The sequence below is a fragment of the Barbatula barbatula genome, assembly GCF_947034865.1.
Source record: "Barbatula barbatula genome assembly, chromosome: 14".
Taxonomy (NCBI): Eukaryota; Metazoa; Chordata; class Actinopteri; order Cypriniformes; family Nemacheilidae; genus Barbatula; species Barbatula barbatula.
Genome location: NC_136777.1, coordinates 1,722,165 through 1,741,515, shown reverse-complemented (window position 1 = coordinate 1,741,515; position 19,351 = coordinate 1,722,165). Strand labels below are relative to the sequence as shown.

Here is a 19,351-nt window from a genome sequence, read left to right as displayed (position 1 = left end):
GTGATTTGCGAGGAGCATTTGGCACCGTGCGCGCCCTGCGGTCCCAAAGTGGCGCTCAATGCAATCTTGGAGCGATGGAGGCGAGAAAGAAGGGCAGTATCTCGTTATTTAAAAACAAATTCTGACCAGCGAATGTGCGCCGATCTTTGTTTCTGGCTAATATTGAGAACCAAGATTTACAAGACGAACAAAGTAGAAGGGAACAGGACGCACTAACGGTAATTCACTTTTATTGTCGCTTTACGGAATAACCAAAGTACAAAATTGCGTATTCCATAGCGAAGGGACTGAAAAATAATCAAAGCTTATTTGAGAAGAGTTATGCTGTAATGACAAAGGTTGTAAAAACAGGCTTTGGACTCACTGTCCGTATTGCGCACAGATCCAGATCATCTCATTAGTACTGCGGGCATCAAACATCCCAAAGCGAGAAAACTGGAGGTCTGGGTCAGGAAAAAAGTAAAAAAATCTTCCAATGCGCTCGCTAAATGTCTGTATTAGCATCTCCCCGCTGTATCTTTCGTCGGATGCATAAATTCCCGTAATACGCGGGACGAACGATTTGGCGCAGCGACCCAAAGGATGAGCCGGATGCTGCGCCCGCATCATGGAAAAGCAGAAGGACACGAGGGTTTACAGAGAGCCGCATCCTCTGCACTAAAACACAACAGGGAGTCTTTACACCGCCTGAGTGAAGGATGACAGATATTACGCATTGAACTATTCTTAGGTGGATTTATGTGGATCCCGAATCCACGGGATACCCTGGATGGAGAGCTACTCTATTGACCCCGAGGGTGAGTCCGGTTATTTAACTGAATTGAGGGGATCCACAAGTGTTGTATATTTGTTCATTTGCACGGCAAAAATACATTAAAATAGTACATAGAAAAGAAAAGACCTGAGGGATTTGGGCAGCGTGTTTGGCATTCAATACTATTTTTAGATATACCATACCCAGCATTGTTTCTAAATACACGTGTATAGTCAGGACATTTTTAAACATAAAGAAAGGAAAGTTAGTTGAAAATGCGTCTTGTTTCCTTGTAGTCCTCAGCAACTTGTGTACATTGGTACTTTCCCCACAATATTGCTCTAAATGACATACACGGATGGACGAAAAACGCTAAATGTCCTAAATGAAGTATTTCAGAACTTCTCTTATGATCTCATTATGAACATTAACAGATATTCAAGGCTCTCTGATCGCGCGGCAGCCGCTCGAGACTCATCCATGTCATTGCATCGGTCGCTGTCCACTGCGCTCGTGGTGCTGAAATGTGGATGATGCCGGCGCAGCGACTGCAGGGCTGCCGCTCCCTTCACATCAACGAAGACAATGGGCGCTTTCTGCTGCTCGCCGCGCTCATCATCGTGTACCTGATGTGCGGCGCGGCGGTGTTTTCAGCCATCGAGAGGCCGTCCGAGCTGCGAGCCCACGGGCGCTGGAACCGGACCCTCGTGAACTTCAGCGACGCGTTTAATATCAGCGTGGAGGATCTGAACTCACTGTTGAAGGAGTATGAAGCTGCCATTGCCGCAGGAGTTCGGGTCGATGCTCTACGACCCAGATGGGATTTTACAGGGGCGTTTTATTTCGTCGCAACGGTGGTGTCAACTATAGGTAAGTTAGATGCATACTTTCTGTTGTGGTCATTTATCCGGTTTGGGGCAAACGACACTATTCGGATCAGATGACGATATTGGTGTTAAGCTTAAAGGAATAGTTCACACAAATACATTTGCTTTCGTTTTGTTCCTTCTGTGAAAAACAAAGAGCTTAAGTGTTCTCGTGAATCTTTTCTATATAATGGAAACGGAGGGCTTATAGTCCACAGTACATCCTTTAGTCTAAATTGTCTGATCTCAAGTGTTTTTTGTTTTTGCTTTTTATCAGACTTTGTGTGAGGGAGAGAAATAAACAGGTAAACCATTCCGTTAAAATTGCGATTTGGGTTATTTTGGGTATGTCTTTGTCTCACACAATGTTTCTTCCCGTAAACCTATGATCACTGTAAAAACATATCTATATAAGTTCATGTGTGCATCAAAGAGAAGATGGTTTGTTTCTTTCAGGATGTATTTTCATATCAGAAGCTCTCCCTAACAATTGCATTAAAAGCACATTCATGCAGCAGCGATACAAGAGATATTTGTGTTGATCCGCAACAGTGTCTGGCACCTTGCTTGACCCTGTGACCTTTCATTGAAACCCACAGCACAGTTTTGCCTTGCCGAGGAAACACTTTCCAGTCTGTTCCATTGGCATTCGCCCAGGATTGCACATGCGCTCTCTAAAGACCAATACACACCATATAGCGTTCACCGTCTTTCCGGTTCCAGGTTGGCCAAGCCAACTCCCCGCTGGACTTCTGCATTCAGCACCAACCCTGAGGCGTGCAGTTTGCTGTAGGGCCCATGTCCCAAAAACCAAATGTGCTGATGCCCACATGTCCTGGATAACATTTACCCTGTTATAGGTCACTGAAGAGCAAGCGTTCCTCTGGGAAGCCCCCTGGTTATGGTGTGTATTTGCCTCCTAAAGACTTTGGCTACCGTTTTACACTTTCCATGTGAATAATCAATAGTCTTGCACTTTGCACTTGTTAAACCTGTAAGAGTGCTTTTCTGCTTAAGCGTTTGTTGCAGACTGAAATGCATTTAAGCAGGCAGATACATGGCTAATGGGAATGTGTATAGCTTGTGAAATAATTCAAGCTATAATTGATGATATATCATTTGTAAGTTTTGCATTCTGTTCATGTCAAATTTAAGGTGTTGTTTTAGAGACAAATGCTTCTGCTAGATCTCACGCTGATGACTCGTTGTGGTTCAGATCTCTAATCATGTGAATGCAATGTGAAAAGGGACCCGCTCGGGCAAGTAGTGGAGGCCCGGGAGTAATTTATTCAGCAGTTCTGTCTCTAAAGCCTCCACAGGTAGTGCTGATACCCAGTGGCTGCCTTTGTAATTGAAAAACTGAAGGGGTTCATTAGAGAGGTGCAGATCTAGAATGGCGATGCTGTCAAAACCTGGTGGAGATGTTCTCCCGGGCTTTAAATGCTATTTTCCTCATAGATTGCTCTATCCACCACCCTTATAAACCATCACGACTGGTTGTGAATGCAGTGTGCTTCAGATATCTCATACAACTAGATCTCTAAAAATGCATGAGACGCAAACATCATTCAGTAGCTAGTGTCAGTCTCACAGGGCACACCCAGTGACCGGCAGGTGCTTTTACTGTTACTGACCAAAAATCTGTATAAATGTTGGCACAAATCATTAAACTGCTTTGTTCTCTGTACAAATCATACATGTTTTCATAGATGAATCTTTGAAGTCTTCCTTTCATCTCTGTGTGAGGTCTCCGTGCAATATGAGGTTTGTAATAATGAGGGTTGTGTAGGGATAACCCAAGCGCTTCATGTTTATCTCATCGAACCCCCTATGCAGTCGCACATGCTGTGAAGAAGTTGATTTATTATTGCATCTTAATTCTCACAAGTCAGCGCTTTCAAAGGCTCATGCCGTAATGACAAAGTGAACATTATTATTTATAATTTATTTATCCTCATGTCAACCCTCTATGCATTTCTTTCTTCTGCATAACGCAAACAAAGACATTTTTAAGAATGTTGGTTACCAAACAACAGTGAACCCCATTGACTTCCATTGTATGAACGCAAAACCACTGAGACATTTCTCAAAATATCTTCTTTTGTGTTTCACATAACACAACGAAAAACTATATTGATATTCATTTTAATTTGTTTTCTGCAATGGAGAAAAAATCATTGGAAAACTTGAGTTATTAGTTGAAACCTAGAAGTCCATAACCCGTAGTGTCTGCAGCTATTGCCTTTTTAAAAGAAGAATCAGACTTTGGATGCATTGAAAATGCTTTACATGTAGCACATTTTCATGGCATCTGTTTGAAACTTTGGACTGTGAACAATTTGTCAGGTTTCAGCAGTTGAGTGACTTTCCCATAACTCACTCAGATGGAGGTGACGTGATAGCCAGAAAAAGTGTAAAGGTTTGCGGTTTCAATTCTGTTTAGTATCTTTAAATTAACTCAAAGTTGTGAAATAATCCAAAGTCTTCTCCTTTAGACCCGTGTACCAGTGATAGAAAGAATCCGCTGGGTTTGGTTAAAGGAAGGTGCCGAAACAGAAGTAGCCGAAACAGAGTCGTGTGAGCACAACCTATTACACGCCTGTCTGAACTAAGTCTGATTCCCAGAGACTCAAGAACACTGGTCCCGTGGTCTGGATTCCCACTGCTTTTGACTTCACAAGAACAGACGTGTTCAAGATGTTAGAAAGGTGTAGATCAGAGAACATCACAGTTTTTTTCCAGATTCTGCTCAGAATGGCATGGTTAAAAAATAGCATTTACACCAGATCCCAGTGAAGATTTGAGGGAGTTCTCTGTTGCGTTTCAGATGTTTCTCCTTCAATTGCTAAGAGGAAATAATAACAGAAACAAATTGTTGAAACACATGAAGAGTCTGGAGGTGTAAAATTAATGTAGACTGTAGAGATAAAACAATCTGGATTTGGGTGAATTTGAAGAGGAATGTTTGAGTTCATATTGAGATCTTCAATAATTTCACTTTTGATCGCAGAATTGACAAATCTGATCTCAGACATTGTTCACTGCAAAATATGACTTTCTTGCTTTTTGTCTTGTTTTCCAGTAAAAAAGTCTAAACATTCTTTAATCAAGAAGAATTTTCTGGATGAGCAAACGTCTTGTTTTAAGTAAAAAAATATGAAATTTCAAAAAAAAAAATCCGCCAATAGGGTAAGAAATATAATCTTGAATTGAGTGACTAAGGAAAAAAGGTAAACCTTAATTCAAGATTATTTTTCTTACCCCGTTGGCAGATTTATTTGCTTGTTTTAAACACAAATTCACTGAAATGTCATATTTTTTTACTTAAAACAAGACTTAATTTCTTAGGTCAGTTCGCTCATCAAGAAAATACTTCTTGATTCAATAATGTTTTGACATTTTTACTGGAAAACAAGAAAAAAAGTAAGAAAGTCATTTTTTGCAGTGTTGAGATGTCTTCTGAAACTCTAACAGAGACATTTTTGCCTCTTTCTCTCAGGACAAAACATCTGAGACACAGTAGCGTTGTGTTTTTATTTATCAGTGGTGAATTCTGTCCGTCTCATTGAGTCTCTGTGTGTTGGGAGAAGACGTTTGAGAACACCGAACAACACACATACGCCTTTTATGTGGCCACATACCCTCTGCCATTTTTAACTCTGACATTTTACAGCCCTCTGGTTTTACAGAGAGACCCATGAGATCAGAGAGAGAGAGAGAGAGAGAGAGAACGCGAGCTGAAATGTGCAGATTTTTCTTGCAGGACATTCGCTTATTGCCATACTATTTACTGAACCAGCACAATGGTACCTTTGACAAAACGTCCAGTATACAATAAGTGTACAGTGTGTAGTTGAATTTAAAACACCATGGAGTACTGCAGTACTGTTTCCCATAATGCATTGTGGCAAATTATCTATATTTATACATTGGTTTTTTACCATTTCCTCTTTACATTTCATTTTATCAGGCTTAAGACATTTTAAAACAAGAGTAGACTACAAATGGACTGTATTCTTCGCAAAGGTGATGTCTGCATAGCACTGGCTTGAATTGAATATATAAAGCCGCGGAAAATAAAGGAGAGACCATTTCAAATGTTCATGTAATCAGCCTTTGTAGAAGTATTGTGGTCTTGTCTGTTGAATTTCATCCAACAGCACTGTGAAAGACTGACAGCGTGACAAGAGATGAAAATGTTCCAGGTTATCACAACTTTTCCTAAATACATTTACAAATATAACTGCTGTATTGCTTATAAAACTGTTGAAATATTGTTAGCAGTTCACAGAATGAAACAAAAATGATTCTTTTTCCTAAGCTCATACATATAAATAGTAAATTGAGAAAAACTGAAAGTGGTCTTTAAAATGGTCTTTTAATTATTTCCACGGCTGTGTGTGTGCTTGCTCATTGCTTACTCAATGGAGATTTTGGTTGCATTTTGAAGATGTCTTTCCTGTGAGTCACAACAGTGAATGGCTGCTTATTTCAAGCACTTTCTGGTTAGTTCCAGTCCGCGATCCTGAATGAGTCAGCCGTGTCTTTTTTACAAAACAGCACAGTCTGTCGTATGTGCTGTTATTGCTCACATGTTTCATACACTACAGCGCCACGTATGCAGGGATGGACTACCGACGGGCCATTGGGGCCAGTACCCAAAATAAGTTAACCATGTTTCAACACGTTACTGTATTCACGATTCAATGTTTTCAGTCAGCTTAATGTAATGTAAGTTGAAATAACTTAGATTAAACATTTCTGGCTGCAACTTATTTTTTACAGTGTTAAAATGCTGTCAAACCTCGTATTTACTTATTGCCAAGTGTATTTGCACACACATCATTTGTTTTGGTGAGAGAAGAAGATTCCAGTGCACAGATATAATTTGCACCTCTACATAAAATTGTGAAGTGTTCATCTTGCCTGTAGGTTGAAGTTAAAGACATGCGTGCCAGAAAGAAAGAAAGACAATTGGAAATGTTGTGGCCACGATCCAAAACAAAATTCCCAACGTGTACATTGCTTTAAGACTTTTTCTGACACTGCGAACTGCGAGGGAGAGCGCTCTTTTTTCAAAATGTCTTGAGTTAAAATCTAACTCAGAACAAGAATGTGCAAATAACATCTCAACTTTTTGTCGCTAAGTCTCTTAAACGTCTTAAAAGCGCTCAGTTTTGATCATGTGGTGCACATATGTAAATGTTCTTATTGCATTTTCTGAATCTTTTGTGTCACAGGGGGATTTTATAGTGACAAAAATGTTTTATTCATTCAATGCGTTATGTGTATATTTGGCAGAAATATAAAAGAAAATACATTAGAAAAAAAAGGTTATACCTTGATTCTGTAAACCCTCTTTAGCTTAGCGCAGGCATTTTACGCAGAGTAAAAATGGTTTGAATAATTATAATCATCTTTCTATAACTGCGCAGCTAAGGGAAAGAACGGGGAAATGGGGAGGGGGGGCTTGCAGGGAACTGGCCCCGGGCCTTTTCAGGTCATAATCCGTCCCTGCACGTATTCAGTAAGCAGTATGCACGGGTTCATTCTGAAAGCATCTATAAAACAAATAGCTTAGTAAAGGCTTCGCTCTCTTCCGCAGAAAAACGTTATTGACCCGCATGATGTTTTAATGCATAATGATGGAAAATCAATGTATCATACTTTCACGGAGCGTAATGGGAAGTGTCTTTGTAAGTGAAGTCCGTCAGTCCAAATGCAGTGTGATGGATTTCAATGAAATGCTAGTGAATGAGGGAGTGACACTCTAAGGGTGACATTGAAGAGAGGGAATCTACCAGAGCAGTTTATAGTGATGGATGAGAGTGAGGAGAGAGAAATGGTGAAGAGACATTGATGCATGATCCCATCGACCCGACTCACTGTGCTGTAAAAAGAGCCGAATGCAGTGCACTCATTTACTATGTGAGAGAGGGAGTGATGCTGTGGGAAACCCCTCTGCCGGACATCCAGCTAATGTGTTCTTTATTAACTGTAATAGTTTTTTATATGTTTAAAAAGCAGAGAAAACTAATGGTGTCGCTCATGAAGTGTAACTGTGAAACTGTGATGCTTTTGAAACATTGCTCCCCGAGGAACATTTCATTGCACTTGACAGGTCAGGAGACCAATGGGAGCTCTGAGTTATTACCGATAAATATAGGAAAAGGAGAAATACAAATAGACAGATCTTTACAAATCGAGGAGTTCGATGAGATCATAAACCTGTTTAGACTAGTCTTAGTCTAAATGTTTTCTTCAAAACTGGTCATAACTTTTTTAAGTCAGTCACATTAAAGGGTAGTTTGATCTTATTGAAATCTGAAAACTATTTTCTAGTCAGTTATTAAAAAGTTTGATCCCAAGGAACACACATACTGATAAAAGACTAAATGCACTTTAAGTGGCTTTGGATAAAAGCATCTGCCGAATGCATGAATGTAAATAACTGTGACTTTTAACTTTGGTATCCTGGTAAATCAGTTAGTTGAGATCTCTTTTTCGCTAGTTGTGGTTCTTGGTGCTTGGGACGTCAGAGTTAGATTCTCCATTCAAAAGCTGTAAACTCTTCAAGGTTTCATCAAAGCGATGCCAGAAGAACCATTTTTGGTTCCACAAAGAACCATTCAGTCAAAGTTCTTCAAAGACCATCTCTTATACTTTTTATAACCGGAAGAACATTCTTTAACCACAAAGAACCTTTTGTGAAGGGTTCTTTAGATGTTAAAAGATGCCTTTTGAAGCACCTTTTTTTCAGCGTGTACCCAGAAGAAAATTGTATACCTATTGTATACCTCAGGAGATTTGATGGAGTTCAATTGAGTCTCAGATGTAGTCCCAGATGTAGAAGTCTCAGGTGTTTGTTCCTTATATTTCTTAGCTGAGATAGAAAAACGGAAACAAATGAGAGTGTAATTGATGAATTCCATGAAGAGTATGGAGGTGTAAAATGAATGTAGATCTTAGCGGTTCAATAATATTGACTTTTATTTGCAGACTTGACAAATCTGAGCTCAGTTTGAGACATTGAGATCTCTTCTGTAACTCTGAATGACTGAGACATTTTGTGACATTTCTGTATCTTTTTCTCTGGAGAAAGATCTGGGACACCGATGAGACCAAAGTAGAAGTTTCAAATTGATCTAATTTTTATCTAATTCATGTTAAGGAGAAATATTGAGACAATAAATAGATTTCCTTTGGGATTTTAGGTTGTTTGTAGCGAGAATAGGGTTTCAAACTCCCATGTGTTTGATAAATTGGAAAACAAATGATAATGAGCAGTATGACAGATGATTGTGTATAATAAAGCAGGTAGAGTAAAATGCTTCATGTTATTCTCTGGTCAACTTGTATTATTCTTTTAAATTAATTTATTTAGCAGATGCTTTTATCCAAAACCACTTAGGAGTGAGAAAGTAGATTTATTTTAGTTAAAGACTTTAAAAAGCCTCCACTGACCCCAGAGCCGTCCCTGATGATGCAAAACTTGGTCCACATCACAAAAGACACTGATCTTGGCTGACATCCTTAACACACACACAAACACACACAGCGACAGTTCAGTATCAAACAAAAAGTGTGTCTCATTTGTACATTTATCTCTGCCCTGCATCCTCTCTGGCCCACCGACGGCTGCCCTTGATCCTTTACGTGATCTGCCCGACAAATGCACAAAGAGTGCCAATAAATCTCCTTTCTATCTGAGAATAGTTTGTGTGCACACAACCCAACCCGCTCACAAAAAACAATCCGTCACACACACAGTAAACCGCAGACTGCAACAAACTCAGAAATGTGTCTACACACATACACACTTAATGTTTTATTCTGAATTATTAAAATGTTCTGTGCAATACTTGATTCTGATTGGTCAGCCTTGGCATTCAGCAGACATATATGTGCTGTATAACAGAGCACCTCTGTGTTTCATTATGATTGGATCTCATATAACTCCACGGTATCGGCGAGGAAGGTAATAAAATAATTTGAACTAGAATCAATATTTCATGTCTGTAAATGTATTATTTAGTAGGTAGCTGTGTCCTGGCGGGTCTTCAGGGTTTATTTTGTGATGATGTTTTTGTGACTTTTTTCCAGATTAGGAAACAGGAATGGGGCACGCTGAACCAATTTTTATATAATAAATATAAATCAGCTGAGCTTTAGGTAGATCTTACTTTCATTTTAGAATAAATTAGCAGCAGTTCTTTTGTGAAATTGAATCAAAGAAATTCACAATTTTGCATTGTTGCAAAGCAGCTTTACATACAATAAGTCAGATGTTACTGAAGAAAAGAGAAATACATAAATTGCGATGAATGGTATTATAATGCATTGCAATATTTCTGTTTTTATCACTACGATGTGTACATTGATTAAACTTGACTAAAATAAATCGTCGCTGTCCTTCCAACACCCCTTATTTCAAAATAAAAAGCACTTTACTCTTTAAATGATTAAATACAAAGTTGACAAGTGCTTTTTCATACTTTTTATTAGTTAGATCTTTGCAAAACAAATGACAAACATAACGGGTGAATACTAATAATGATTTGTGGTTAATAATACAAATCACAAAATACGGAGGTATAAGGTTGCAAAAGAATAGCAGCAAAATTGAGATATCTAGTCTTTTGGTTATGACTGAAACGTGCTGCTGTGCATCTGGTATAAACAAAAGCATTGACCTGAGTGGCCGCGATCAACTCCGGTGGCCCGCATCGGAGACGTAACGTGCCACATACTCGTACGTGTAAATGAGGGGTCATAATCTTAAACTTACAATTTTTATTAAACCAAAACATATTCAGTTGTAAAATGCTGGAACATCAATTCTTTTGGTTCTTTTTTGTTTTACACAAAATCTATGATTAATTTCTTTATTCAATAAAATGCCACAAAATCGGTGCCCCCCTGGTTCCATCTTGGGGCCTCCAGAGAACCACTGGTCTAGTCTGTCAATACAGCTCTCTCTAGTTTTACTGTATCTGAACATTCATTCAACAATTTCACTTCAAATGGATTGCTTTGAGCAATATTTCTGATTTTACAGCTATGCCATAGAAGAACCATTTTTGGTTCCACAAAGAATCATTCAAGCATACCAACTCTTTTTATAATTGTTTAAATTGAGCGAGAAGCATCTAATGGATCAGTTGCTTTGGGAAAATATAATTTTTTAAGACCCCCATAATAACTGAGGGAGAAACAACACTGGACTGTAATGTTTATTTTTAACCTTGTGCTTGTGACCCACTTCATGGCTGTTACTGCTGAGAGAGATTTTATGTGTGTGCTGGAGGAAGTGCTTGTTTTTGTAATATTCAGCTAAGTGGATTTCCCTGTTAAAACTGAACTCTTAATTGAATTGTTAGGAACAGCGCTGTATTGCCAAGCTGGACATGCAGGGTTCCTGGTCCAATTCAATTTTAGATGTGGTGTTTCCACTTCCCTCTCTTGAGCCGGTGGAAGTCTAGACGTCTGTGCTGCCGATATAGTCAACGATGGAGCTACGGTATCTTGCATACACTACACTACCATAATATAAATCCTCTGAGGGTTTAGGCTGCATAAATTAGATCAACCAAAACCAGGAACACTTCCAATAACAACTGATGTACTTGTTGCAGCAGTCTTGTCTCATTGTTCTAAGGTTATCACAGCGGACAGGATGCAGTTCATGCCCAGACCTAAAAGGGCTGAGATGATAGAGATGGATAAAGAAGGACGTGGTGACTTAACATGTCTTCACTACAAATTTTAAAATGCTATTAGAGTTTTAATGATAATCTTAAATCTAAAATTGTTTTTATTTGGTCTTGTTGTGCGCGCACTGTCGAGCAGGGATCCTCGCCTGGCCGGGGCGGCTGCTTTAGAATCAGAAGTTTTATTTAATTAACACTGCATGTAGAAATGTATTGTCTGTTTAATATTCAACCTGTGTTTCTCTCTCCTTATCTCGGGTGTGTTGTAACAATAAAATTGCAAAAAATGCGCTATATATATAAAGTTGACTTGACTTGTGAACCATTAATTTTAGGTGGACTGCCCAAAGTCCATCTGATGGTCGTTGTATTTAAGCAATCTGATTAAAGCCTGAGGTTTTAAAAAGCGCGTTTTAGTTTTGTGTACAATGTAACATCTGGGAAAATCTGATTAGAAAACCCTTTGATTGAAATGTTTAAATTACAACCAAGAACACTGCCAAAAAATGACTTTCTTACTTAGTATTTCTGTCTTGTTTTCCGGTGCAAATGTCAAAACATTCTTGAATCAAGATGCTTTTTCTTGATAAGGAAAATGACCCATGAAAATAAGTGTTGTTTCATACAATAAATATGAAAATTCAATTAATATATTTGCTTTATAGAATATTTGCTTCATTTCTGCCAATGGGCTAAGAAAATAATCTTGAATTAAGGTTTACCTTTGTTTCTCAGTCACTAAATTCAAGATTGTTTTTACCCCATCGGCAGAATTATTTGCTATAGACGAGTCAATGAGGAAATAAATGTGGACGGAGCCGCAGCACAGCTGATTTTATCCATCATAAATCAATAGGAGGATTGGACGAGACATTTACTCTTTCACCAGAAATGAAACATAGGTCTGCCATCAGCACGGGCTTTCTTAACGTGATTTGATAGACATTTGATAGAATGTCTGTTTCTTTGTAAGGTCATGAGAATGATGTGAATCCTGATGTGTTTGTGTACTCTCAGTGGATGCTTATTTACAATGTTTTACCATCCAGTCTCTAGAGGAAAGTCGGGAGGAACATGGTTATAAATCCTGCTTTTTTAAAGACCAAAGATTTACAAACAGCTGTTTTTTGAATTGCATGTTGAGTTTTAATGCTGGGAAGGTTCATTTGTTTGTATGAAGTTTGAAGGCATTTGGTATTCGGTTCAGAAACAGAATCACGGTTTGCTGGCGTTGGGGTGAGGATGACCTCGCCAGTTCGATCGCAGGGTAGAAGGTTCATGTTTGATCACAGTAAGGGCTCTCCCATTTAAACACAGAACAAAGCATCATTCACACAAACTTAGTATAAAAATGAGCGGCCAGTTTCATCCCAACCAAATATAGACTAACCTTTTGATTCAAATCAATAAAAAAACAAATTCTAAACGGGTTAAAATGTGTTAACTCTCTTTACACAATGTATTTAGTGACTGTGGTTCTGATATCATCCATATGTAATGCCTCCTAAATCATATTCACCTTACAGCCATGTTAGCAGAAATGGATGCAAAATGATTTAAATATTTTAGAAGCTATTTTATTCTTTTATTTGGTTTTATACTTATAGCATGTTGTTGTCATTTTCAGCAGATTAGTAAAGCATTGTCTTAGATATTAAAATGAGTTTTCAGATCACAATGATATATATATATATACCTTGATACACTGTAAGTCACCTTGAAATGGAAAGTGTTTTGTGTTTCTTTATGTTTATGAAAAATAGATAGACAGACAGACAGACAGATAATGAAATATTGGCCCTACAGTTTGATATATTTTAAATGATTTGCTACCATCACCTGATGAATTATTCACAGCATCATATTTGCATTCTTTTGCGTCCTGAACTTGTTTCATGCTCAGTTAACATTGAATGTTTTATTGTTATTGTATTAAATCATTAATGTACATTATGAACCTCTGGTTTACATCACAGAACAGTAAAGTAAATGTTTTTTTAAAGATTTATAGGCAGCTGTGTGTGAATAAAGAGTATTGATCTGGTGGTCTAAATATGGCAAAGGACCATATCAATTTTAAAAACTCATTAACCTTACTGTATAAAATCAATACATATGTACTCGTTTATCACTTGCAGGGCATTTTAAAAAAGCCCTTCAACAGCAAAAAGCGTTAAAGCAACGAATGGAAATCAATACAAAAAAAGATTTTCTAAAACTGTTATTGAACTGCAAAATATTCTTTAGTTATCGCGTGGCATAGATGAGGTGTGCCTTAAATAGAAAAATAATCCTTTTCTGGGTACACCGATACAGTAATGTAATACAATACCAGGATTGTAAGGATGGAAAACCGTTACATTTACTGTAAATGTATCTCCTGACATTCATTTCTGTTTGTACCTGAATGTGAGTGTGAGATGCAGTGTGTGTGTGTGTGTGTGTGTGTTTGTGCGGGTGTATGTTTGTGCAACCGTAAATAATCAGGCACATGATGTGAATCAGGCCGGCTGCTGGGCAGATGGTTGTTTAGTGTATAGTGAGAGAGACACAGAGAGTGGGCAGATCAGTCCTCGCTCTCTTTCTCCTCCCCATCACACTCTAGACCTGTTCTCCGCAGGCCCCCTGCACTCCCGCCTGTGACCAATTTTTTCCTGTTCGTCATAAACCTTGCTCATCATCTCTTCGTTCTGTGAATCAGGACAAAATCTCTTGTCCCTTGTCTGATATGACCGCTGGCCATGGCATGAAATATATAAATAAATTAGTGAAATTAGGCCACTTGCTGTCAGGGATAGCCATCAAATCTGTCTTGCACTTGCATTTTTCTATTTTTTAGGAGAAGGTGAACGTGTCGGCATATTGTGAGGAAAAGATTCCTGCCTGCTCCATTGTCTTTGGAAAGAAACTGAAACCATCTGTTGTAGTGATGCACTTGAAAAAGCTATTGTATAGAGGTTGCGATTTTATAGCTTGGGAGATTCTCAGATGAATATTCAGTAATATTGACTTCGGATTGCAGACTTGACAAATCTGAGCTCAGTTTGACACATTGTTAAGAACTTATATAATAACAGAATGCAACATGTTGTCTACGTGTACTGTATGTACATGTTTGCATATGTGTAGATTGGGTGAACAATATTTCTCTCTATACTTCAGGAAAAGTCTTAAGGGGCAGTTCACCCAATAACTCTGTTATCATTTAGTCACCTTCGAGTTGTTCCAAATCTGTATCAATTTATTTGTCATGATAAAAACAGAGAAAGATATTTGGAAGAGTGCTTATAACAGTAATTTGACCCCATTGACTACAATAGTAAGAAAAATTCCTAATAATTGTTTTGTTCTGTTAAACCAAACTCAGACGTTTGAAGAATGTAGGAAATCAAACAGTTCTGGGGCGCTTTTGACTACCATTGTAATTTTTCCTACGAAGGGAGTCAAGGATTCGTCCAAATATCTTCTGTGTTCAACCAAACAAGGAAATGTATACAGGTTTGGATCAACTAGAGAGGGAGCAACTCATGACAACATTTGTATTTTTTGGGTGAACATACTGAACTTGTACATATTCAAAGAAAGCTGCTCACAGCCTGAACTCTCAGCTGCATGTCTGCAGATTTGACTTCAGTAGCCTCCAGAGAATCATTACACCTGACAAGATTAGTAAACATTTCAGGACACTTTAAACACAAATCCGTTTATATTAGTTATTTGGTTTGCGCGTTGAGGAGTAAGTGACTTGATTTTCAGGGTAATTTGCTCGACCCCGAGTAAAGTTTACTGCTCCGAGGTTCACAGCTCTGGATAATTCTTCAATTTGGGATTCATTTGAGTATAAACTGTGTTTCTTTTACCATTCTTTAGTGCAAATAAAAACACGATCTGGGCGATCTTGGCATCATGTTGTGAATATTTTTTCGTATTATCGTATCTATTTCGTGTTAAAATAGAAATGACTTAACGGTGTGTTTGTGTTGTTGTTTATTAAAAAGAGGTTTTATTACGATACCAAAAATACGAGAAAGTCCCTTGGATTCGCTGAATTGTGGAGGAGAGCTTCCAGATTGCAATATTCTTATCACTTTTAAATCTAACATCATAAAACAATGTTTGGCACACATCAGTGGCACAGACTCAAATGAAAGCCTCAGTTATGAGTGCTGAGCTGTAATTCTCTCCGGACGGGTCCTGCAGGTTATTTTGGATGTGTTGGCTACTGTAGACGTCTGTGGGTCTGTCCTTAAAGTCTCCAGAGATCTCGTGTGAGGATCAGCCTCTGACACAGCAGACACTCGGAGTGGTTTGGGGATTTTAATGAGGGAGATGATTTGGACGCACCACACCAGAGACCACCTCAATCCAATACAGGGTTCATGAATGAAACCAGAAGGATTTCATCTCTCTTTCTCTTGGTCTGTTGAAATATTGATGTCTCTTACTCGACAGAACAAAAGAAGAGATCATTGCAAATGTTCATTGAATCATCATTTCTAGATGCATTGTGGTCGTTGCAGTCCAGCGTCTGTTGAATTTCAACTAAATCAAACCTCAGGAGTAAAATAATGTCATCCAACAGCAATGTGAAAGATTGACAGCACGACAAGACGAATAAAAACTGTGATAAAATCCAGATACGTTTCTTTTTACTTTTCCTAAATACATGTAGAAATATGACTGTTGTATTGCTTAAAAGTGAATCTGAACTTGTTTTCTTTGCCGTATTTGAGGTCTGAAAAAATACAGAGTTTTAGTTTTAATTTTCTGCAAATAAATGCAAAGCAAAACATTATTTTTATTTGAAATGTAGTCGAAATACTGTTAGTAGTTTACAGAATTAAACCAAAATAATAATTTGACCTAAACACACACCTATAAAAAGTTCATTAAAAAAAAGAAAATTCTTATGAAATGGTCTCTTATTTTTTACGTGGCTGTAAATATGTGACTGTTGAAATATTTTTCTAGACAGTGAACGTCACATGTGTTTATGGGATCATTTCTCTTCTCTATCCGATATGGATGAGTTGTATAATGGTACAGTATCATTACAGCAAGGCTATTGATATTCCTTTATTGATATCCTTCAGTCTATTCTTCGTTTTGTCCACAATTGTCTGCAATTATTTCAGCTCAAACAACTCTATTGAAACGTTTCAGAGATCATTTGACTTTTTATAAACGTGATGATGCTATAGTTATATTTGCATATGAAATTGTAATTGCTCTTTTTTTTGCATTGGTCTGTTCTTTCCTGCACATGTTCATATGTGCTGGGTGTGAAAGCCAACTGCTTGATGGCACGTGTTACAGCATCCTTATCCCCAAAAAGCTAAAATACACTCATGGTTTACTTAAAAGTATCGAAAACCCACAATCCTACCCTTAATCTCCATAACAAAATCCCAGTTGATGAGACAGCGATTCATTTTTAATGAGTTACTGTATTTAAATATTGATGTTGGAGATTCCTTGAGCTTGGAGACTGCAGTGTGTGGTATAAGTTTGTAAAAGTTTTGTTTAAATGTATTATAGGAATAGGCAATTTTCACTCTCAATGTCAAATTTAATGTTGTAAAAAACCTTAAATCTTGGATCTGTAAATGGTATTCCTTATAACAAGGGGATAGGCGAACATAGACGCAGCTTTGACCGCAGTCAACTATATTTTTAAAAATGTTTGTTTTTTTACTGTCTTTGTAGGTTTTGGGATGAGCACGCCGGTGACAGACGCTGGAAGGGTTTTCTTGATCTTCTACGGTCTGTTGGGTTGCGCAGCCACCATCCTCTTCTTCAACCTCTTTCTGGAGCGCATCATTACCCTGCTGGCCGTGGTGATGAAGGCCGTGCGTCTGCGCCGCTTGCGTACCAGCGGCCTCCTCCCGCCGGGGATCTGCCAGGACTTTGCCGCGAGCACCCTGCCCGGCTGGAAACCGTCTGTCTATCACGTGATGCTGATCCTCGGCCTGTCCTCCATCGTGATATCCTGCTGTGCGTCTGCCATGTACACGCCGGTGGAGGGCTGGGCGTACCTGGACTCTCTCTACTTCTGCTTCGTCACCTTCAGCACCATTGGTTTTGGGGATTTGGTGAGCAGTCAAAACGCCGCGTACGACTACCAGGGCCTGTACCGACTGGCCAACTTCCTCTTTATCTTGACTGGCGTCTGCTGTATTTACTCTCTGTTTAACGTCATCTCCATCGTCATCAAGCAGGTCCTCAACTGGATGTTGGGAAAAATGAGTTGCCTATGTTGCCAGCACTGCAACAAAGCAAACGCTTTCCTAGGACGCCGCAACGCCATCAGGCCGGGCTCACGACTCCGGCGGGGACGCTTCGGACGTCCCCCTGACTCGGAGGGGCCGTGTGATAGCGACACGGAGGGCCGCAGGCTCTCCGGTGAGATGATCTCAATGCGCGACCTGACGGGATCCAATAAAATCTCTCTGGCCATCATGCAGAAACAGCTCTCCGATTCGGCCAACGGATACCCGAGAACCGTGTCACGGCAGAACGGCTTTTCTGGCGGCATCGGTGCGCTGGGCATAATGAACAACAGATTAGCAGAAACAAGTGACTCTAGGTGAGCTTTGTCTGACAGGATATCAAAAATGGTAAAAGCCTTGTAATTCCTTTTGGAAGTTCCGCTTGGGTCTGCCTTGAGCTTGTGTTAGAACAGCATGGCATGCATGATCTGTATAGGATTATCTATTAAGATTGGGATTATATTATCAGTAGGATTTTTAAATAGTGATATACCACGTTTTGTGCCAATAACACGTGTGCTAGGAGATGCGAAAGAAGTGATGTATTTTAACAGACAAGTCAACATAGCTGTGATGAACTAAATCACAATTTCTGAAACATGTACGCATTACTGCTTCACGTAGGGTGTTTATACAAATGGAGGGGAGGTTTTCTCGACCAAAATGGTACAAGTAGCATCCGGTTCAATTCATCTGGATAGCGCACTAAATACACAACTATGCATATTTATGTGTTATAAATACAAGCAAGCGTATTTGATACAGTAGTTTTCACTTTGTCCCAATTCACATTTCCTGTAAACTAAAATGTACTCCATGTATTTAGCTTTTGAGCGTGTAGACATCTGTATTGAAACACACACACTACACAGACAAAATTATTGGGACGTCCACTTCTAATAAACAGTTTTGACTAATGTAGTAATTTCCTAGCAACAGTTTGAGCAGGACCGCTTTTCTATTTCAACATTTAAATGTTCCCGTGCACAAAGCAAGATCCAAAAAGAAATAACTGACTCTTGCCCTGTCCACACAAACACGGTATTTGCAAAACCGCAGCGTTTTCTATGCGCTTTGACCGTTCCATCACACGCAAACGCAGTTTCAGATCACTGAAATTGGTCATTTCTGAAAACCTTTTTTTCAGGTTTCTGATTGGCCAACATGGCTTTACAGTTAGAGTTATAGTGGTTAGTTTGGCGTGCTCTTGACAGCGCTTTATAGCTTGGTTTTGCATTTTCATGTGGACAGATATTTTTTTGAAAACGATTATTTCATACTGTTTGGGTGTAAAGGTTCGCATCTAACTTGATTTACTACCTTTAACTTAACTGCAGTTGGCTTAGAATGGTTGGCGCTTCTTTTTAGTCGTAGCAGAGTGATTCATTTTCTTCCAAGCTCCAAAATAGTGGATAGCGGGTAAATGTATGAAAGAGTTTATTATCCAGACCACCATACTAGCCACTATTTTAACACCCTAATGCTTAGCTCGTGTAGCACAAGTACATGAACCGGGATGCAGCACTTCAAAGAGAAATCTGGTTGAAGTGAAACTTTATAGTTATATATAAAGTTCATTAGATTAAAGTTTCCTTTATCGAAGTAGTTATATAATTGTAAACCGCATAAATCAGCATCAGCATGTTGTTGACGCAGTTACGGTAAGATACAAATTAAAGTGCAAGCCCTCCAGTCTGTTTGTCTTTTAATAGTTGGTGTCATCCAATGTTGACTAACTAAGAAATGATATGA

General features: G+C 38.7%; 1 protein-coding gene across 1 annotated transcript; it reads left to right on the top strand.

The window, feature by feature from the left end:
* Positions 1-1,284: 1,284 nt before the first annotated feature.
* kcnk12 (potassium channel, subfamily K, member 12) lies at positions 1,285-17,920 on the top strand (the record flags this gene model as incomplete). Its single annotated transcript, XM_079472940.1, has 2 exons — positions 1,285-1,624; positions 17,037-17,920. 2 exons carry the CDS (start codon positions 1,285-1,287, stop codon positions 17,918-17,920), a joined length of 1,224 nt encoding a protein of 407 aa, XP_079329066.1.
* Positions 17,921-19,351: the final 1,431 nt, after the last annotated feature.